This window comes from Lepidochelys kempii, chromosome 17, assembly GCF_965140285.1.
Source record: "Lepidochelys kempii isolate rLepKem1 chromosome 17, rLepKem1.hap1, whole genome shotgun sequence".
NCBI classification, from domain to species: Eukaryota; Metazoa; Chordata; order Testudines; family Cheloniidae; genus Lepidochelys; species Lepidochelys kempii.
This window is the reverse complement of record NC_136396.1, coordinates 3,027,182-3,049,588: the sequence shown is the minus strand read 5'-3', so window position 1 is coordinate 3,049,588 and position 22,407 is coordinate 3,027,182. Positions and strand designations below refer to the sequence as shown.

The following is a 22,407-nucleotide window of genomic DNA, read 5'->3' as shown; positions in this document are numbered from 1 at the left end:
ACTTCAGGCTGCAGAGCACGGCGCCAGGGGGAGAAACCCCCCAGCTCAGACCTCCAGGCCCAGCAGCACCGCTCCCAGGGGCAGCGCACACTGGGAACAGCCCCGGCCGGGCTGCCCATCTGTCCAATTTGGCCCCGCGGAAGCTGGGCTAAATTCCCCCTAGGAGTCGCGGCGCCCCCAGAGGCCCTGCCCCACGCCCCGACTCACCGTAGGTGCAGTTACAGCAGAGCCGGACAATGAGGAGGATCTCCATGGCAGCCCCGTCTCCGCACGGCCATTGTGGCCGGCTCCCTGCCTCCCCTTGGCAGCTCAGCCCGGCTGCAACACGGCATCAGCACCTCGGCGGAGCGGGAGGAGGGGGCAGGGGGCTGCCAGACGTTGCTAGCATCCTAACGAGGGGAGCATCAGCGCCACGCACGGCCACACAAAGGGCTTTCCACTCACATGCGGGAGCTGATCAATAATGCATGCGCTCGGGGCCGCAGACAAAGGCGGAGAGCCCCCTCCCCACCCGCGCATGCACGCTGTACCTTCCATGGTGACTGAAGTGTGGCTCTCCTTGGAGTCCTTGGGGCCCTTCACTTTCAGCTCCTGCCCACAGGAGAGAGGCTCGTTAGGAGGCTTGGAGCGGCAGCCTGGGGACTCACGGGGCCAGGGTTCTGGGTAGGTGCCCGGTCCAGCTGGCTCGGCAGGGGGCTCTGTTGTGTCCCAGAGCAAACCACCTCAGACTCAGGCACACACAGGCCAGAAGTGCCCCTAGGGCTGCTCCTGCTCCAGCCCTATGCTGTGGATGCTACAACAGAGCCAGATCCCCCAGGTGGTAGCCAGCCCTGGCCCAGGTCATCTGGGCCCCCAGAGCTACTGCAGCTCCAGGAAAGGCCCAGGCAGAGGGGCTCGTTCTCTGCAGAAGGGGAAAAGCAGGAGCAGGGCTGCTCCCCACCCTACATGGGGGTCCTGCTGCACCCCAAGTACACACACGATGCACCCCAGGGCGAGACAGCAAATGCCAGAGGACATGATGAAAGGCTGCTCCAGAATGCACTGCAGCAGCCCGGTCCCCGTGGCCTGCCCTGTGCAGGAGGAGTTTGGGGTTCAAATCCAGTTCCACACTGGTAATCACAACTCCTAGCCAGGAAGCCTGGAGCTATCTGCCAAGACCCGAGTCCCACAGCCTGGACACAGTAGGGAATATCCCTGCACCCTGCCCAGCCTCTGGGAGCACAGGGAGCCGGGTCTCGGCAGCTGAGACAGCGCCGGGGGCTGCCATTCGCGCATGGCACCAAGAAAGCACCACGTCCGCCAGCAAGTGCCACATGGGAACAGGCAGGGAGCTCACGTGACTGAGCCAGGCTTGGGGTACAGGGGGCCAGGTCTGCAAGAACCAAATGGGTTTGAGAGACACGTCTCAGTGAAGCCTGGCAATGGGAAAGGCCGTTGCCCGTGGGCTCCCACCGCTCTACTCCCAGCCGGAGTGCACCTGCATTGGGAACAGACATTGGAGCCAGCCCTGCTCAGCCCAGCCCAGCCCCGTTACTATGCCCCGAGAGTGCCCAGACGTCACCATAGAATCATAGAATATCAGGGTTCGAAGGGACCCCAGAAGGTCATCTAGTCCAACCCCCTGCTCAAAGCAGGACCAAATCCCCAGTTAAATCATCCCAGCCAGGGCTTTGTCAAGCCTGACCTTAAAAACCTCTAAGGAAGGAGATTCCACCACCACCCTAGGTAACGCATTCCAGTGTTTCACCACCCTCTTAGTGAAAAAGTTTTTCCTAATATCCAATCTAAACCTCCCCCACTGCAACTTGAGACCATTACTCCTCGTTCTGTCATCTGCTACCATTGAGAACAGTCTAGAGCCATCCTCTTTGGAACCCCCTTTCAGGTAGTTGAAAGCAGCTATCAAATCCCCCCTCATTCTTCTCTTCTGCAGGCTAAACAATCCCAGCTCCCTCAGCCTCTCCTCATAACTCATGTGTTCCAGTCCCCTAATCATTTTTGTTGCCCTTCGCTGGACTCTCTCCAATTTATCCACATCCTTCTTGTAGTGTGGGGCCCAAAACTGGACACAGTACTCCAGATGAGGCCTCACCAATGTCGAATAGAGGGGAACGATCACGTCCCTCGATCTGCTCGCTATGCCCCTACTTATACATCCCAAAATGCCATTGGCCATGGGGGCCATGGAGCCCACCTGGGACACAGGCTGGCATTGGCCCAGGGATGCCGCTCTCCAGGGACACCTGCCTGAATGCCTGCAGGTTGTTGCTATAGCAGTGGGTGCTGCATGCCACTGAGCCAGTCAGTTCTCGGCACGCATGGGCCAGTGAGCTCCCCAACTCCCCATATCCCAGCCAGAGGGCAAAGGAGGGGCTCCAACCTGACCCCCACTGAGCTCTCTGGACAGAGCCTGCAGGTAGGGGTGACCAGACAGCAAGTGTGAAAAAAAAAAAAAAATCAGGACAGAGGTTGAAGGGTAATAGGCATCTATATAAGGCAGACAAAGCCCCAAATTTTGGATCTGGTCACCCTACCTGCAGGGCACATGCTCCACGCTCGCCACCTTGCTGTGTTCACACCAGACCACGGAGCCCAGGCACCAGTGCAGCGGGATCAGCAGTGGGAGCCGCACCCCTGGGCCCGGGTCGCCCCCCACGCCAGCCAGCCAAGAGGGGAGAGCAGGCTGGGTCCTGCCCTGGGATCCATTCGGTGCCTCGCGAGCCCTGTGCCATGCCACCACCCAGCAAGCGCGGCTGGGCTCAGGGCCAGAGGCTTCCAGCAAACACCCCCCCTCCGCCCCGCCGGGGCAGCTGCCAGAGGGGCCCGCCCTGCTCACCTCGGAGATCTTCTGGAACTGGTTGTTGCTCTGGCTGCATTTCTCCGCCGTCTCCAGCGCGACCTTGTAGTTATCCACGAAGGCTTTATACACGCCGAGTTGGCTGGCCTGGGGGCGAGCGGAGGAGGGGGATTACCCACAAGACCTGGCAGGACACGCCTGGGATGGGGGCCCTCTCCTTTGAACTTTGTCTTCCGCAGTTTCCATAGCAACCTGAGCGGGGGGGCGCTCCCCCGGAGCCGGCCCCTCTCACATGCCTGCCCAGCTGGGGCGGGGGAGCAGGCGAGTTCCTCCTGGGCGGGGAGAAGGGGCACACGGCCAGGGGTGCTCCCTTCTGGGGAAGCGCCTGCCCCAGCAACTCTGCCCGGGCCCCCCCCCGAAGTGCTGCCCACCCCGGAGTCAGGGGCTCTAACAGGACCCCAGGTGCAGCCTGACGGCTGGGGTGGGCCGCAGCAGCAGGCTCCATGTGTGCCAGCTACCCCTCCCTAGGCAGCCGAGCTCGGTGCAGCCTCCTCTCCCCAGCCTGGCTGCTTTGGGGAGGTCACTGACCCCAGGAGGAGCCTGCAGGAGACGCTTATGCCCATCAGCCCCTGCGGTGGGCACAGGGAGCTGGGAGAAGGTGCCCAGGCCGTGCTGGGCGAGAGCAGATTGCCAGGGGCCAGGAACCAGCCTCCCCGGCACAGGGACGTTCTCCCAGCCCCACCCCACAGCAGCGGGTACAGGGGGCTCCCCACAGGGCAGGGAGCCGAGGGCGCAGGTAGAAGGAAGCTTCCCCAGCACAGCCACTAACCAACCAACCCCCGGCACACCAGCCCGCCAAGCTCCCCTGAGAGCAGGCGCTTGCTGCTGCATGAGCCTACGAAGCAAACAGGGAACCTGGAGCAATCTGCTTCCCAGGAGTGTCTGCACGGCCCTCCCCCTGTGCCAGGGCCTGGCAGCCCTCTCACCTAGCTAGCAGCAGCCACTCAGAGCAGATTAAGGCTTCCCAGGCCCCAGCTCCTGGAGCCAGGCCTCGCAGCAAGCACAGAGAGATCAGTTCCTGGCCCTTTGCAGTCAGGAAGTAAGGTGGGACCCGTGAGCCCCACGTAACTGGCACAGCGATATCTGCCCGAGTCTGCTGAGACCTTGTGCCACCAGCTCTGAAGAGGGAAGCGCGCCCCCGCTGCCAGCGTAACCGGCATAGCCATGCTGTTAACGCCCAACTCCGCCGTCCCGGGCCCCCACCTGCTCCTGTCCAAGGCGCCGTGGGACAGGAGAGAATCGCCCACTCTGCCCCCGGGGAGCCAAGGGGGCCTGTTGTTCTCTGGGCATGGGCTCTGTGCAGTGCCAAGCCGGGGGTGGAGCCACAGGGAGCCTGGATTGCCATAACCCAGCCCTGCTCATCTCCAAGCTCAGGGGCTTTGCCTGTCTCTGGGGTGCTGGAAGGAGACAGACCAGAGAGAAACGGTCCCAAGCCCTCAGCCCCGCAGGCTCCATCAGCCTCACTCAGGGGGGCTGCTGCTGAGCACACCCAGGGTGCGAGCCCGCGTGGGATCGGAGCAGCGACTGCAGCCTGCACATGGCCCAACTTGGTGTGAGCTGTCGCAACAGCCACCCGGCTCCGTGGGGCCCAGACCCCTATCCAGAGGGGTTTGCAGCCACCTGCTGCTGCTCCAGAGACTCTCAAAGCCTGGTCCCTGGTCTTCCAAACTGCCCTGGGACAGCCCAGCCAGAGCCCACAGCCCCACTCGGCTCCCCGGCACCAGGGAGCAGGAGGGGAGCCTGCAGATTGTGTGGGACCTGCAGCCCCCTGCAGTCCCAGCCCTGGTCTCCCCAGGAGCCACCCCCGGCCATTCCAACCCAGGACTGCCCCACACAGAGCTCTGCCACTCCCCCTCCAGCCTAGGCTTGCACCTGGGAAGAACACCTTGGACTCAGCTCAATCCCTCCCTTCTCCTGGCAGCGAGCAGGCGAGGAGCCAGAAGACAAGCCCTGCCCCCACCCCAGGGCCAACGCCCCAGATCCCAGCCATGCCCAGCCACCTGCAGGGGAGCAGAGCTTACCAGCTTCTGGAAGAGGTGCCCCAGGGCGACCTTGCTCTCCCACTGCTGCACCTTGGGGCAGAGGCTGTCGTAAAACTCCTTGTGGATCTCGTAGATGTCCTGGATCTTATAGAAGATGGTCTCGATCTGCTGGATGGTGAGGACAGGCTGGGAGGTGGTGGCCGTGGCCTTCAGGGGCTTCATAGGCTGCGGCGAGCAGGGGAAGCCAGCATTAGAGCAGGAACCTGCCACAGAGACAGGCCAGGCTCGGTGCCTGCCAAGGGGTCGGAGCAGAGCCAGACAGGAGCTTGAGGGCCCCCTGACTGGCATGACATGGGACAGCCGAGAGCCACCCTTCTCAGGCCAGGCCAGGGGGGCAGCCCCTGAGAACTACAGGTCCCACCATGTAGTGCAGCCTGCTCCAGCCGGGGTGTTGCATCCCAGGAGGCCACCCCCTGTGGGTCCTAGGCCCATGGGAAACAAGGGGTCAATGTTCAGTTCTGGCACTTGCCTGCAAGTTTGGGTCAAGCTAGGTGAGGAGAGTTTGCCAGGGTCAAGCCCCATGTTGCCCTGGGATGGGGGAAGAGCCACTCAGTGTGTGATCTCAGAGCAGGAAACTCCTCAAGCTGGAACAGCCAGCGAGGCTGCAGGTCGGGAGTGAGGGGCACAGGCAGAGTCGGTGGGGGAGCCCAAGGCTGGGCTAGCGGGGGTGGGGGGGTGGGTCAGGATCCAGCCATCCCTCCTCTCACAGATCTGCAGAAGCCCTTTCTAGCCAAGGCTGGCGTGGACCCAGCTGGGAGCAGGAGAAGGGGGCTCCAGGCCCCGCGGTGTGGGGACGCTGCCCGCGCCATGCCGTGTGGGGGCTGCAGACGGCAGTTTCGGTTTGCGTGTCCGCACAGACTTCCCCATTGTGCTGGGAAGGGGAAGGCAGGACCCTGACAGCCCTGCCTATTGCGCAACCCAAGGGCAGCGGGCTCACAGGGGAAGGACCGGGTGCCAGGGCAGCGCCACCAGGAGGTGCAGGAGGGCCCAGGAAAGGGACAGCCAGGCCAGGCACAGGGTGCGATGTGGAGAGACGTCTGGCCCCAGCGTACGTCAGCCCTCGCTCCGCAGGTGGCAGTGGGGAACGGGCACCTATGGGTCAGCCCCCATCCCACAGATGCAGGAGTTACATGCCTGGCCAGGCATCCCAGCCCCTGGGCAGGGGGCGGGCAGGACGCGTTTGCATTAGCAGCTCTGACCCCAGCAGCCAGGAGGGGACAGAGACCTGCACCCACCCCAGCCTCAGAGGGACTCGTCCTTCTCCACCCGAACTGCTGCTACTCAGGTCCCCCACCTCCGAGGTAGTGGCACCCTCAGCCGCCCACCCTGCTTCCCACGAGGGGCGGAGAGGCTGCCCGGGCTGGCTCCCATTGCGAGTGGGGCTAACGTTAGAGACGCACCCCGCAGCAGGGATGCTCCCTGTTCTGAAGGGAGCTGGGGCAGGTCTCCAGCCAGCCGAACGCCCGCTTCCCATAGGGGGCGCTGGAGCCCCACTGCCCAGATTCCTGATGCAGCAGGGGAGAGACCCCGGGAGGGCATAGCCTCGCACCCGGAAGCGCAGGGCTCAGTACCGGGGGCTAGCCCTGGCAGAGGGGACCGGCGCCCGCTGGGCCGTACTCACCAGCAGCAGCGCCTCCAGCTGGTTGATGTAGATCTCCTCGCTGGCCAGGAAGCCCGAGAGCACCAACTTCCGCATCTCCAGCCCCTTCCCGGCATCCCGCTCGCCCTGCATGACAACAAGGGACGTCAGGGTCTAGGTGCTGCAAGAGGAACCCCCAGGATCCGCTCCCAGGGGAGGGGCTCTCCGCAGGGAGGGAGGCTGGCGTGGCCAGGGAGATGCATGGCAGAGCCTGGTGCCAGGGGAGCAGCATCAGCCTTGGGCGCGGTGGGAAGCCCAGGGCAGAGCTGGCTTTGCTGTCCTCCCTCCTCCTCAGTTGGCAGGATCCCAGCTCCGTTGCTGGGGCTCCTGCGGTCTCAGATATTGGCCCTCCCTCCAGGGCGAGGCCCACAGCCGCCAGGTACATTATGTTCATTGCAGGGACTGGGCCAGCTGCCAACCGAACCCCGCCTCCCTTGGCCCTGTACCAGCGCCACCCTTTCCCTGGCTCCCCCTGCTCACACCCAGGCCGGCACTCCAGCAGGGATCCCATCCTCGGGCCAGGTCGCAGTCCTACCCGTCTCCCCTCTGACACTCGCCCTGCGCACGGCCCACTGTCCGAGGGGTGGGAGTGCCTCAGTACAGGAGCTGGGCTACCCCAGGGCAGCTTCTGGTGGCCAGCCTCCTGGCTTCAGCAGCCCCATGTGCCCCCAGGCCCTGGGGACAACAGCAGCCCAGGAACCTAACGCTCCACCCAAGCCAGCGCCCTCTGCCCCGCTCTACGGCCTCCTCAACCAGGCTCCAGCTCCCCCCAGGGCTCTGAGCCCGGGCAGCGCACTCCCCCATGGGTCCAAGGGGGCAAGCAGCCATGGCAGCAGCACCAGCCAGCCCCCTCAGCCCCAGAGCCAAGGGCCCCTGGCTACGCAGAGCCAGGCTGGGCAAGGGATTTCTCAGGGGCTGGGCGCAGTTCAGCATGAAGCCAGGGTCGCTCCCAGTGCCAGTGGCTCCCAGTGCCACTTTCCAGAGCTAAGACCCTGTGCGGGAAGATCTGAAGAGCCTCCCCCTGGCTCATGGGTGCTAACCCAGGTGTCCGGGCCAAACGCAGGGTGGGCAGTGGGACCAGTCTGGCCTGGATTGGCAGCGCATGCGTGGCCACATGCAAAGCAGAAGTGGCTGCATCTCAGCCCCGCCCTGTAGTCAACAGCTCCCTACCCCGCACGCCCCATGCTTGGAGATCCTCAGGGCCCCTGGCTCTTTACAGAGGGGGCTGCAGCCCATAGCCCAGCCCCAGCATGAGGCAGGGTTGCTGCAGGGGCCGCTCTGGAGGGTTTGCAACACTGGCGATTTCCAGGGCTCAGCTGGTGAGGACTCAGCGACCCCCCTCCCGGCTGGATCCAGCATTCGGCACCAAGGCAGACCCTTCCCAGGAGGTGCCTGGGAGCCCCTGGCCATGCAGCCTCCCCCACGAGGCCACAGACCCCCTCACATCAGTCAGTGCCCTGCAGGCAGAGGGGCCCATGAAGCTGGCCCACCTCAACACCCTGAGCCTGGACGGACGGCTGCACGCCCAGCCCGGCAAGGACTGGGGCCCAACCCTGCCCTGGGTGGGCACCAGCGGCTGCTGTTGTGACATGGGACGTGGCTAGCACCACTGGAAGCCATGGGCAGGAAGTGCTAACCTTCCTGGAGCTGGCCCAGGGCCACCATCCCCCCCTCCCCCCAGTCCTGAAGCCGTCTCCCCGGCCATGGGGGAGGGAGTTCCCCTGTTCTGTGAGGTGGGGGCTGCGAGCCTCACTGCCCTGCTGGTAAGGAGGAAGCTCCATTTGCTGATAGCCAGATACTCCTCCCCCACCACACGGCACCCTCTGCTCCCTCTGGCCAGGGGGGACCCAGCACCTGGTGGGGGGAAAATCAGGCCCCAGTGGACGGGCCTGGATCACTTCCAGGCACCTCTTCTAGGCCTGTCTCCCAGCAGGCCGATCCCCATTGCCCCCGACTGTGCCCAGTGCCCTCAGCCCCTCCCCAGACAAGCCCTGGGCCTTTAAGGCAGGAGCCGGGCGAGGCCAGAACCGTTTCTTGTGGGTTTTTAGCCACTGACTAGTCACAGGCTGGTCCTGCTTCTCTGGGGCAGCCCCAGCCCTGCTGCCCATGCCAGGGCAGAGCAGGCGAGCACCAGCCTCGGCTCTGGGCTCCAGCACAGGCCCTGCCCCACGAAGCCTGTCTGGGAAGCCCGGCCGGGGCACTACCTCCCACAGGCCGTAGCACTGGGCCCTGCCATCCTCTCGGGGGCACAGGAGGAGTGGAACGGCGAGCGGGGGCTGCCCCTGCTGCATAGGTAGGTCCAGGGCCTGCAAGTCCCAGAGCCCCCGGCTGTCCCCTGTGAGCCCCCAGCCCTGAGACCAGCAGTTCTGGCTCTGCTTTACTGAGGGCAGCAGCCAGCACCTGGGGACATGCCCAAGGCCACACAGCACATCCGTGGCAGAGCCAGGGGCTCGGAGCAGGAGCTGGCCCAGTGCCTCTCCAGAGCAGGCAGCAAGAGGCCTGTGTGGCTGAGTGGAGACACTGCTACCCGGGTACGCAGAGACCTCCAGCTCCTCAGCCAGTGCATGGCCCCAGCCCCCCGGTGCACAGAGGCCAAGGCTGTAGCCCCAGGGCCCTGCAGAGCCAGCAGCCCCTTTGTGCCGTCCAACGCGTCCTGCCAAGGGGAAGGGCTGCTGGGTCCACTGGCACCAGGGCTTGGCTGGGCTCGTACTGCAGGGCAGCCCTGTAGCCAGGGACGGAATCTGTCCCCCTCCCCCAGTCATCGGAGCCCTAATCACCACCCTCTGAGGGAGGCCAGGACAAGCACTGGTGTCACCAGGCCAGGCTCCCTGCCCTGCCCCCCAGCCTCGGCCCCAGGTACACCTCACTGCTCTGCCCAGCTTGCTCCCCCCGGCAGGAGACATGGCCCTGTTAGAGGAGGGCACTTCGCTGCCTGTCCCTCCAACCTACATCCCAGTGACTGGGGCAGCCCCCCCGGGTTAGGGCTCAATGCCACAGAGCCCAGCACCCACCACAGAGGTGCCAGGAGCCCCCAGCTCTGCCCACAGGCACAGTGACACAAGCTGACACCCCCCCCAGCCCAGCCCCCCTCTCCTCCCCAGGCGGATGTGTGCCCACCTTCTTGGAGGCCAGGAAGGTACACCCCGGGCCTGGGCTGGTGGGGGTGCCTGGCTCCGAATCTTCTTCATCCTCCAGGATTTTGTCCAGATACCCTATGGCCTCCTCTTCCTCCTCCATGGCCCGCAGAGTGGCAGGAGGCCAGAGGGCACAGCCCACAGCTCCAGACAGGCCTACGCCAGCAGGCCAGCTGGGCCCGATTCAGCCCTGTGAGCTGGCCACAGCCTGCTGCTCAAAGGAGCCATTACGGGAGTCCTGCCTGCGCCAGCCAGGGCAGCTTGGCCCCAGGCTTCCCAGAGCGGAGAGGAAACCACGTTCCAGGCAGCCCTGAGCCTGCACAAGGCTGCGGAAACGCCAGGGCTGTCAGCACAGGGCGAGGGGCCAGCCCGGCACAGGCTGCTCCGGCTTGCTTAACCCCTTCCCGGCCCCTGCCGTCTGCGCTCCTCCAGCCAGCCCCGCCTAGCAATGCACAGGAAATGAACGTCTTGCCTCAGGAGGGGGGGGAGGGGGGGTGCTCCCTGGCGTGTGGCCAGCGCCGCGCGCAGGAGCGTTTGGGGAACCAGCTTCTCCCCGGTGACCTGCCACAGCCACAACGGGACAAGCGAGCAGCGTCCAGGCAGGGAAGTCAGGCTCCAAGCACTCTGCTCACACAATTCCTCAGGGCCAGCCTCGAGCCACACACAGCCCAGGCTAAGGGGCGATGGACAGTCACACCCCAGCATTGGCCGCTGCCTGGCGAGGGCCCCTGCCCCGGAGCCCACGGCACCGTCCCACCGGCCCCGCCCAGGGGCTCTCTCCTCCACCCCCACTCCTGGGCACAGTCTTGGCAGAGCTCCCTGGTCCCGCTGCATGGCACCTCTGCAGTGCCCCTAGCTGGTCACCTGGCTCTGCACTGAGCCCCAAGAGCAGCGGCTGCCTCCCGGCACAAGGGAGTCCGGGAAGGAATTCCAGGGCCTGGCAGCGGGGATCGTACAGGATGGGACGGGGCTGGGAGAGGGTCACCCGGAGACCTCCCCCTAGAGGGGATCAGGCCTCGTATGCAGCCTGGAGGCAAGTGCTGGGCAGGATGGGATTGGGTAGCTGGGTAAATTTACAGCAGAGCTCTGGCCCAGAACATGCCTGGCCAGCCCTCACAGCCAGGGAAGGAGCCTCGCAAACCCAGCCCTGGTACCCCTCCATTCCTTCCAGCAGGGTGTTGACTCTGGACCCCAATGATGTGATCAGTGTGGAACGGCTCAGCCACCAGCCAAGCTGACGCAGCCCTGCACCCCTGCTGGATGTTGTGGCAGATCCTGGGATGGGGAGCAAGGAGTTCAGCCGCTGAGGCCTGAGCCCTCTGCCCCTGCCCAACAGGAAGAAAGAGACACAGCTGCCTCCTGGATACCAAATCCACCTCTTGTGCCTTCCTGAGCGCTCAAATGTCATCCAGCCCCCGCCCAGGGCTGAAACTGGCAGCGCGAGGATCATGCTGGCTGGGGGCAGTGAATGTAGACTATAGACTTTCTACCCACTATAAGGTGGGTAGAAAGCTGGCTAGATTGTCGGGCTCAACGGGTAGTGATCAATGGCTCCATGTCTAGTTGGCAGCTGGTATCAAGTGGAGTACCCCAAGGGTCGGTCCTGGGGCCAGTTTTGTTCAATATCTTCATAAATGATCTGGAGGATGGTGTGGCTTGCACTCTCAGCAAATTTGCGGATGATACTAAACTGGGAGGAGTGGTAGATACGCTGGAGGGGAGGGATAGGATACAGAAGGACCTAGACAAATTGGAGGATTGGGCCAAAAGAAATCTGATGAGGTTCAATAAGGATAAGTGCAAGGTCCTGCACTTAGGACGGAAGAACCCAATGCACAGCTACAGACTAGGGACCGAATGGCTAGGCAGCAGTTCTGCAGAAAAGGACCTAGGGGTGACAGTGGACGAGAAGCTGGATATGAGTCAGCAGTGTGCCCTTGTTGCCAAGAAGGCCAATGGCATTTTGGGATGTATAAGTAGGGGCATAGCGAGCAGATCGAGGGACGTGATCGTTCCCCTCTATTCGACATTGGTGAGGCCTCATCTGGAGTACTGTGTCCAATTTTGGGCCCCACACTTCAAGAAGGATGTGGATAAATTGGAGAGAGTCCAGCGAAGGGCAACAAAAATGATTAGGGGACTGGAACACATGAGTTACGAGGAGAGGCTGAGGGAGCTGGGATTGTTTAGCCTGCAGAAGAGAAGAATGAGGGGGGATTTGATAGCTGCTTTCAACTACCTGAGAGGTGGTTCCAAAGAGGATGGCTCTAGACTGTTCTCAATGGTAGCAGATGACAGAACGAGGAGTAATGGTCTCAAGTTGCAGTGGGGGAGGTTTAGATTGGATATTAGGAAAAACTTTTTCACTAAGAGGGTGGTGAAACACTGGAATGCGTTACCTAGGGAAGTGGTAGAATCTCCTTCCTTAGAGGTTTTTAAGGTCAGGCTTGACAAAGCCCTGGCTGGGATGATTTAACTGGGAATTGGTCCTGCTTCGAGCAGGGGGTTGGACTAGATGACCTTCTGGGGTCCCTTCCAACCCTGATATTCTATGATTCTATGAATGTAACACCAGTGCCAGGGACTCCTGATTGAAAAGACTGGACGGGGGCAGTCTCCCGCATGGCCTGGGCGCACCGGGCCTGAGCTGGCCGCCGGGAACAGATGAGGGGGAGCAGGATGGGGCTTGTCAAGGAGTGGAGCAGTGGCTGGAGGCTCCCAGGGCCCCCTGCAAGCTAAGGACGCGGGGAGGGAGCTTCACTGTTGGAATAGCTGCCTCCACCTGCCCCCAACTCCAGGGAAAGGGGAAGCTGAGGTTGACCTGCTTTGCATGTGCCAGCCTTATTGTCTTCCTCCACCGCTTCCTGCAGCTGCCAGGACCCCAGTGCCGGGGTAGGGACCAACCAGGAGGCACTGGGGGTTTCCAGAGCCCGTGCCCGCCCATGTCCTGACGTGGGTAAGAGCCAGGACCACGCTTCAGCCCTAGGGAGCAGAGGTGCCCCAGGACAGACCCCTGTGCACAGAGTTCAGAGAGGGCCAGGGGTGGGGGGGGAGTCAGTGAGGGGATGGTCTGATGTGGGGGATTCTCACCCAGAACCACAGCCCCCCACCTTTCCCGGTGCAGCAGCCCAGCCCACGCCTCACATGCCCGGTGAGAGGAGGCGGCCCCAGGGCGGGAGGCTATGGCCCAGCAGCAATGCCTGCCTGCTCCCCATGCCGCTCCAGCGCGGGAAACAGCCACGCGCTCAGGACAGGGCCCAGGGGCCTGTTCACAGCCCCCTCCACCAGCGCTGGCTGCAAGTCCCCAGCCCCCCTGGAAACCCCTTTCAGCCCCAAATTGCAGCCCCGCATCCAGAGCGCCACCAGCCCAAGGGCTCTCAGCTGAGCCCCATGGACAGGGGCCCTCGGGTCCCCCTTCTGCAGCTGCCAGCACTCACTTGAGCTGAGCCCACGTGGGAAGAGGAGAAGCTGAGCACAAGCCAGCTGCCTCTCATTGGCAGATCCCAGCCAGCAGGCAGGCCCCGATTCTGACGCTGGGGAGGCAGCTGCGAAGGGTTAAAGCCACCAGCCGCTGCGTCCAAAGGGCACTCGGCTTAGCCTGGAACTGCCCGGCCACAGATAATGGGATTGAAGGCAGAGCCAATGCTGGAGCCCCAGCATCTCCAAATCCCATTAGCTCCGGGACAGCTGAGGAGGGAGTGCGTGGCAGAAACTCCAGCCCTGGCTGGGCTCTCCCTTGCAGCAGCTGGGGAGGGGCAGACCCTGCTGGATGCCCCTGGGGTAGGAGGGGCCAGCAGCATAGCTGCCAGGAGAGCAGGGCACCCGTGGGAGCATCTCTCCAGTGCATGTGCACCCTACAGGCTAGGGCTCTGTGGGCACCCATGGCACCATATGCTGGACACAGGAAGATGCCAGGGCACTGCCATGCAGCATGCCCCTGCCCTTACCCCCAACCCCTTGGGGCCAGCCACAGGATCAGGGCCGGAGCATGCACCCCTTGTGCAGCAGCCATGCCAGGCAGGCAGCAGCTCTGCCCAGGGGCTGGGCCAGGGACCCTTCCCTTGGCTGTAACCAGGCACAAGGTCCCAGGGTGGCCATCCAGTGTGGGGGCAGGGCACCCTTGGGAGAGGGAACAGCCTGAGGCTTTGTCCTGAGACACCCAGGCCCAGCAGCTAGATAGCTGCCCCCAGTCAGGCCCGGCACAGCACAAGCCAGCTCCTGTACCCAGCCACGCCCAGGCTCTGCAGCGCTCAAGCTGCTGCCCCCCCCCCCCGCAAACAGCCAGCTCCTGATGCTATTGGGCAGTGCCAGCAGATCGAAGAGACTGCCCCTGCCCACACATGTCCAGCTGCCTGCTTCCTGCATTCACTGGCTATGGCGGTGCTACCCGGGCCTGCCCGCCCCGGCTTGCTAGCCACAGCCCCCAGGGCGGTCCCCCTCCAGGACTTTCTCACAGGGCACTGGCGTCAGTCCATAAGCCGCGTGGGGAAGGAAGAGGACGAAGGCACCATGCCCATCTACGGGCAGTAACGCAGGGCAATGCCGGGGGTCCTGCCGAGGGGCAGCCCCGGGGGGGGGGGGAAGAGATGATCCAGGCCCAGAGCGACACCACATTCCCCCCATACTAGGAAAGTGGATGCACCCACACTTCGGAGACATCATTAACCAGCCACAGGTCCCTGCTCACTGATGCCACCTGGCGGGGGAAGGCCGAGCTCGGAGATCCACAGCTGGCATCAAGACCCCAGGCAGGCAGGGGCTGGGTTGGATTCAATCCAGCTCATTCCTGCTGCCCCTTGGCACATGCTGCCATCTGCCTTTCCCTTCTTCTGCAGCTGGGCAGTTTGGGGCCTGTTGCCTGCCCAGGGGCTCCCCCATCTTTCTAGGTCCTCCACCCAGCTTGGCATCTCAGCCCCACCAGGCCGGGGGGGTGGGAGGAAGCCACGTGTTCGCATTCACTCCTGTTCCTTCAGGGATTAGACCGTAACCCTTTCAATGAGGCAGAACCCACCCTTTCCTGGCACTGCCTTGCCCTGAACAAGGAGTCCCAGAGTTGGTACACAGGCCTCTCTGGCCACATGCACCTCACATCACGGCCACGAGAAACTGTTACCCTCAGCCTAGCATGGCCTGAGGAACAAGCCCCATGCTCCAAGGCACACGGGGCCCCACTGCTGCAAGGTCAGGAAGGCTTTCCTCTCACCCCCTCCACGCACTCAGCTCATGCTAAAGCGTCAGGCATTTGCCCTCCAACCCACCCAGAAACCTGCCACCGAGAAGGTGCTGGGTTGGTGCGTATCAGAACCAAGGGAGCTGGGAAAGCAGGCTGCATGGCTTGTTCGCCAGGAGCCCCCAGAAATGCTTGGGGAGATACACGTCACGCCCCTGAGCCTTCCAGACACTGGCGCTGCCCAGAGCATGGCAAGAGCCCCCCCCCCAGCCAACCCTTCCCATTTCTCGGGGGTTCCCATTCCCAGAGAGGGGTTTCCTAATACTCTGACCAGGGAGGGCTCTCTTTAAAAAGGTTCCGCCCCAAAGACACTTGCTTGAAAATTACCAGAAGCCTTCAACTGGCCCAGTCCCTCCCTCCGTCACTAGATGGCGTGCACAGCCCATCAGAGGGGCCGGCTGTGCCCAGTCAGCGAGCTGCAGGCTGCAGCACAGAGCCGGGAAGAGGCACCAGGGTCCTGCCCAAGCAGCTCCAGCCACAGCAGCAGAAGCCCCCCACCCCTACTCCACTGGCTCCCACGCCAGGCCCTGACATCGCACTTCAGGGGTCAGGAAAGGAGGGCACGGGGCCACTACCCTGCACCCCTGCCCTGTACCCCCAGCATGCCCAGCCAATAGGCGTAACTGCCCCCCCCCACCTCCCCAGCGGCTGGGCCTCTGAGTCACTATCCACTGAGGCAAGATGGGGGGCAGAGAGGGGTTCCCACTCCACCCCACCCCCTGCTGGCCCCAGGAGCTGTTCCATAGCTCTGCAGAGAATCCCAGAGCGCCACTGAATAGCACTGAAATGTAGCTGGTTCTGGGGTGGAGAGCAGAAGCTGGGTGCCCTGTACCAGGCACAGGCTGGAGGAGAGAGGATGATGGGCCAGAGACCCCCACACCCCTCCCCTCTTAGGGGCAGGGCCCATGCAGAGCAGCCAGGCCCCTGGGCAGGACGCTGCAGTGCACAGTCAGCAAGGGGGAGGGCTGCCAGGCTGTTGACAGCCCTAGGAGCTCTGCAGCAGCTCCTCCCTCTGGGGATGGCCCTCTTGACAAGCCCTCCTCGCCCTTCACCACAGCAAAGCACCAAGGAAGGAACCGACCGTGGCACTAGCCGACTGAAGCTGGACACTCGCCCTGCCCTGAACCACCAGGCCCCAGCCCGTGCTGCTCACCCCCAAACTGGGGGGAGGGGGAAGAAATGCTAGCAAAGGAGCAGCCAGGCTGCTCAGTGCCCCTCCTCTCAAGCCAGAAGAGGCGGAGAAGGACAGTGGGCTGAGCTAGGTGGTCAAGGGGGAATTGGAGGGAAGGGGGAGCCAGGGGACGGAACCATCCCAGCTCCAGCGACACCGGGTCCCACAGTCACCAGTGTCACGCCCGTGCTGGGCAGAGACCCCCCAGGTTCCAGCAGCACTGTCACGTGGCCACCTACCCCAGTGCCCAGGCTGTCGGTGGGCGTGGGTGAGACGCCATCCCCGCTCTCCTGGCCACGGGCGCTGAGCTGCGGCGACATGGTGGGCGACTCGTCGATGTAGGGCATGGTCTCCGAGCCCTCCGGTGGCACCTTGGGCTCCTCATTCCCCTCCGCGTCGTAGTCCTCCGCCCCGTAGTTGAAGTCTGCCAGGAGAACAAGGAGAGGCCGGTGAGTGTCTGCCACTAGGGCACCCAGGGAGGCATAGTGCACCGGGGGCTGCCTGCCCCTCGCCGCCATGGCACCATCCAGCAGCAGACCCCAGGTGGGAGACGGGGCTGGCCAGAGGCATGGCACCCAGGGGCTAAGCCATCAGACACCTGTCTACCCCCAGGGCACTCCTCCCCACTGGGGAGAGCTGAGAGCTCAGCACTCTCCCTGCCTGCTGCACCATCTTGCTTTTTATAGGGCTGGGGGTGGGGCTCCCAATAGGTGAGGTCACTTCCCTAGCTCCGCCCCCTTGTTTTGACTCCAGCAGCCAATGGGTGTGTGGCACCAGGACAAGGTGGGTGCTGAGACAGAGACTGATGGTTAATAGGAAAAACCCTTTTCCACCAGCCCCCCCCATCCCTCCCTGCAGCTGGGCAGAGGCCCTCTCCCAGCTCCGCCAGGGCAGGGGCGTGGGCGCTTGGCCTCGGGGTGCCCCACTGCACTGGAGCCGGCAGCATTGGCACCGGCTGCGGAGGGCTGCAGGGCCCGGGCGTTGCATGGCTTGATTTTAGGGCTGCTCCGGTCAGGCACGTGGCAGAGACTGTGCCCCGGGGAGGGGTCAGCCAGGGCTGGAGGGGCCCCTCAGCGCCTCTGCCCCAAGGGTCAACAGCTCCCTGGCACGTCTGCATGTATCTGACAGCCAGCCACACAGCCCCCTCCACCCCGGAGAGTCAGCCACCCCACGAGTCACGAACACACATACACTGAGAGCACCACCTCCCCGCACATTTCCCCCTCCCCAGGGCTAGCCCCCAGCCAGCTCTTTAACCCCTGAGGAGCAGTGGCCCCTTCCCCGGCGCAACGAGCCACCGTGGCCCCCTTGGTCCCCTCCTGGCCATGCTCTGCCCAGCCAAGCCCACGGGCACACTTGACACACAATTAACAGCTGAGTACTGCCCCGGAGATGCAGGGACCCGGCTCTGCCAGGCATCCTGCTGCAGGGGCAGGGGCAGGGGCAGGGCTGAGCAGCAGCAGGGGGCTAGGGAGCCAGTGATCCATGCGAGGGGAGGACTCCGCTGCAGCCTGCCGCCCCATGCAGAGGTGCCAAGCGAATCTGTCCCCTCATTCCTATACCCTCAGTAGCAGCAATGAGGGTGGGCCTGGGTGCCAGGACTCCTGGGCTCTGCCACCGACCCGCTGGGTGGTTTGCGTAAGTCACGACTCCGCCTCTCCGTGCCTCAGTTTCCCCTCTAGGTCATTGTCCCCGCGGCGCTCAAGGTTGGGGGGGGGGCACGGCATCTTCCCAGCCCGCCAACAGCAGAGCTTGCTAGGCCCGGGAGTCGTGGCCCTCAGCGACACTTGCCCCCCAGCGCAGCAGCTCGCTATGGGGCGCTGGGCGAGCAAAGCAGTCCAGCTCCAGCAGGATGTTAATGGCAGGGAAGGGCGCAGGGCTACCAGCCCTAAAGGCAGCACAGGGGCAGTTCTCCCCACCACTTCACTCTCTGTCCCCGGACTCTCTCAGGCAGCGCTGAGCCCCCCCACCTCAGGCCTGCCTGTCCCAGCCGCCCCCTCCCTTCATCACTGACAGGCTACAGCCGGAGGGACGGGGCCAGGCTGGGAGCAATGAACTGCCTCTGTTGCAGGTGAGGGCAAGGAGGCCCAGGGGTTGGAGCCAGACTCGGCTTCATCCTCCACAGGCTGCAGAGCTGGGGGGAGTGGGGGGGGGGCCTGGCCGGTTACCACGGAAATAGCAATGGCCTCAGCAGAGGGAAGAGCCAAATGCAGCAGCCCCGAGATGGGTAGAGGGCAGGGGTCTGGTGCCAAGGGGGGGTGGGATCCAGAGGGCTGGGGGCTGGCACTGAGTGGGGGGATCCAGAGGGCAGGGGGGAAAGGGAAGCTGGACTGTTGGGGTTGGCCAGCAGGTGAATGCTGGGGGGCCCAAGGCTCAGATCCCCAGGAGCTTGGGGCAGGGGCTCTCCAGCCCAGGCCTGGCCCCTGGGAGCTGCTCTCAGGCAGGTCTGCGTGAGGCCGACGGGGCCCTTCCCGGGGTGAGTGCCAGCCTCTTGGAGCAGGGACAGCTGTAGTGGGAGCTTTCTGCGCTGGGAGACCAGGCTGGGCCTGGCCCCTCAGGGCAGCTCCCAACCCAGTGGCTGGTGGAGGGGGCGGGCGGGCACTATGAGAGATGGTGAGTCCCTGCCACCCCAGTTGGAGGCATGTTCCCACCCCAGCCAGCACCCGCTGTCACAGCAAATGCCTTCTCTGTGTGCACCCTGCACTGACCTCTGCTCCACCCCACAGCCTGGTCCCTGTGGGCACCCTTCCTGACCCCACAATGATCCCAGCACCCTGAAGCCTGAGGCTGGGTGCCCCCTCAAGCCCCTGCATTGAGTGCGCCCAGCCCAGAGCCCCCACGCAAAGGCAGGTGGGGGCTAGAGCCCCCCCGGCCCACTGCACTGAGTGTGCCCGGCCCAGCACCCCCATGCAAAGCCGGGCAGAGGCAGAGAGCCCCCACCACACACACACAGCCCCCTGCACTGCGTGTGCCTGGCCCAGAGCCCTCGTGCGAAGCTGGCTCACTGAAGCCCCACAGCACGATGCTTAGCTGCAGTTAATATTTCATTGCAATTTAATATTTCAAGCTGATAAATCTTTAAATCCAAGAGGATTTTAAAGCCCTCCAGAGTCAGACCCTGTGAGCATGAGCCAGGGAGGGAAGAGGGCCAGGAACAAGGGACATTGCTGGGCCCGTTAGCCTGGGGAATCATGTCCCCATGCCAGGGGATGGGAGGCCAGTGCTGGAGCCATTCAGAACGGGCCTGGGTGGGACACAGCACGGCACAGAGCGAACCCGTAACTGACCCCATCACAGCTCAGCAAGCAACCCAGCGTGGTCACCGCCGGGCAGCCCAGCCCCCATCGCTCAGACGCAGAAGGGTCCCCGCTGGGCTCGTCCTGCTGGGTCTGGCTCCTGTGGCCCTGGAAAGGCGCGTGTGTCCGTGCGTGGACACACACACACACACGCGTGTGTGCATGCAGCCACAGCCTGGCAGCCCAGGTTCCCACCTCATTAGCACGCTCCAGCAGGGAGCCCTCCCTGCTCCTGGGAGCAGCAGGCCAGGCGCCGGCCCCGGCTGCTGGCAGCGCTGCGGCAGGCTGTCGAGGGAGCAGCTGGGACAAGCAGCCGAGCGCATGCTCCTGAGTCACCCTCATTAGCACGGGGTTCCCTCCATCGCACCCACACACGCGCTGCCTCCCAGACTGCCGGACATGGCACGAGAGGTGGGAGATCCCACTGGCTGCGTGGCGCATGGGGAGGAGGGGGGTACTTTACGCTGCATTACGCACCTCCCTCCCCACCTCTGCATGCACGTGGCTCGCACGCGCACACGGCTCGCACGCGCACAGCCCCGGGGAATCCACCCGGGTTATATACACAATGCTCTAGCACGTTACATTAGCACATCCCCACTTGTGGGGACAAGCGGGGGACTCCTCTCACTTTGCGGGGGGGGGGGGTTTGATTCACTTCTGATTCCTTGTTTAAGGAGTTTGGGTGAATTTTAGAGCAACAGCCCAGAGCATGGGGGTGGAGCCACAGCTCTACCTTCTCCTTTCCAAGCCTGGGCCCCCCTCCCACAGCTCTGCTGGTGACCCCCAAACCCAACCCCAGCCCCTGCTAGCCCAGCCCTGGGCCCCCCTCCCACAGCTCTGCTGGTGACCCCCAATCAAAACCCACAGCCCCTGCTAGCCCAGCCCTGGGCTTCCACCGCCAGCCCAGCTCTGCCAGTGCCCCCCAATCCCGACCCGCAGCCCCTGCTAGCCCAGCCCTGCCCCCACAGCTCTGCTGGTGCCCCTCACTCCTGACCTGCAGCCCCTGGTAGCCCAGCCCTGGGGTCCCCCCCAGACAGCTCTGCAGGTGTCTCTCAACCCAGGACCTTTGCACCCCACCCTGCGTCCTTTCCTGCCCCTCTCTGGCTCCCCCTGCTCCCCTCAGGCCCACGTGGAGTCCGCAGAGCCAGACGAGCCAAGACATCTCTGCCAGCCAGTCCCAGGGCAGCTGGGCACGGATCAGCCGGCAGATCTCACGGCCCCTAGCTCATGCCCACCTCCACCAGCTGCTGCTGGCAGCTTCTCCTAGAGCCGGGGGTGCCAGCCCCTAGCGCCAGCCCTGCTCCAACCGGGCCAGGCTGGCGCGCGCCCGAGTCCCCAGCTCCCGCCTCCGCAGCGGCTGCAGGGCCCGCGGCGTGAGGCCCGTGCCATCGCCATGGCAACAGGCTCCTGCACAATCCTGCCGGCTGCCAGCTCAGCCTCCCACGGCCGCAGGGATGGGGGAAGGGGCCTTGCGCTCTCCCCTGCTCCGTCCCACGGGCCGGGCAGGGCGGGGGGGGGGGCAAAGGGGCAACGGAGCCAGCATCACCCCACCCCACAGCCCACCTCAGTGCGGCCCCGGCTTTCAGCCAGCACAACACCGGGGTCAGGCGCCCCCCAGGGCGACTCGGCCCGCGGACACCGGAGCGGGAGCAGGGGCTGGGCTCGGCGAGAGAGGCGCTCCCTCCCAGCCGGCCTGGGGGCCGCAATGTCACGACCCCAGCCTGCCCCATAGCAGGGACCGCTGAGCTGGGGGCCGAGCCGCCGGCAAGGGTGCCAGCACCCCGGCTATCGGGCTGCAGCCCGAGCCCAGGGCAAGAGGCAATGCCATCCCACCTCTCCCAGCTCTTCCCATGCCCTCCGGCATGGGGCTCTGCAGCAGCTTCTTCCCCCGAAAAGCCCCCTGGAGCCACTGGGCAGGAAAGAAACCGACCCCATGATTAGCAGCCACTCATAGCCCGTGCCCCCAGGGCACCAGCCACATGCCAGCCACAGCAGTTAATATTTCATCAGCCCCACCGACAGGGCAGAGAAGCCCCCGTGCACCAGGGCGCAGTATCTGGGCTCTCCCAGAGCACTTCTCCGAGGACGAGTCCCATGCAGTGAGGTCTGCACGGAGGAAGGCACGTTCCTGGCTCCCCTACAGCCCCGCCAGCTGCCCTCCTTACTGCACCAGGAATGCAAATTAAACCCAACAGCTAAGACACTATGCCCCATTGCCAGGCACATGTCAAGTGCTACTGCCAGGGAGGGGCGGCCGGGGAGGGGCGTGTGGGGCAGGGGGCAGCAGGGTCACATGCGTCCCCAGGCCAGGCGAGAGGCCCTGGAGTGCCGGGGCCCAGCGGGAAGAACTTGTGCCATCTCCGAGAGTGCCCCAAACACACACATTGCAAATCCCCAGCTCTAATTCCTGGGCCTGGAATTCCTTATCTGCTGCGCCCCAGGCCCCTGCACCCCTGCCTGCAGCCCAGAGAGAGGCCAGCCGCCCTGGGTTTGTGGGGCCCCCGGAGCACAGCCTGAGTCCAGCACTGCCGCAGCATGGGGAGAGCGGCTTGAAAGCCAGCCGCACCGTGGTCACATCGCCCTCCCCACAGCCTGGCGCCGGGCCACCTCCAGCAACGGGAAAGAGACGGGAGGGCTTGGGAGCCCCTCCGCTGCACATGTCCGAGGACGGGAACTCACAGGAACAGCAAAGGGAGATGCTGGGTGATCTCACTGCCACTTCCCCTCACCTCTGCCAGCGCCTCAGCACCGACCGCAGCCCCCGTCACCCCGGCCCGGGCTCCCCCCCAGCTCTGCCAGCGCCGACCCGCTGCCCCCGTCACCCCGGCCCGGGCTCCCCCCCGGTCTGCCAGCGCCGACCGGCAGCCCCCGTCACCCCGGCCCGGGCTCCCCCGCAGGTCTGCCAGCGCCGACCCGCAGCCCCCATCACCCCGGCCCGGGCTCCCCCCCAGCTCTGCCAGCGCCGACCCGCAGCCCCCGTCACCCCGGCCCGGGCTCCCCCCCAGGTCTGCCAGCACCGACCCGCAGCCCCCGTC

General features: G+C 64.5%; 1 protein-coding gene across 5 annotated transcripts in view; it reads right to left on the bottom strand.

Moving 5' to 3' along the window:
• The window catches only part of ABR (ABR activator of RhoGEF and GTPase), a 103,610-nt gene that overhangs the window by 37,084 nt on the left and 44,119 nt on the right, over positions 1-22,407 (bottom strand). For 3 of the 5 annotated variants that reach the window (XM_073315149.2, XM_073315150.2, XM_073315152.2), the window contains exons 2-6: positions 16,313-16,497; positions 6,521-6,625; positions 4,879-5,064; positions 2,837-2,944; positions 531-591 (exon numbers count right to left, since the gene is read on the bottom strand). In XM_073315149.2, the coding sequence (XP_073171250.1) occupies positions 531-591; positions 2,837-2,944; positions 4,879-5,064; positions 6,521-6,625; positions 16,313-16,497 (645 nt within the window). The other 2 variants (XM_073315151.2, XM_073315153.2) reach the window with 2 other exon arrangements.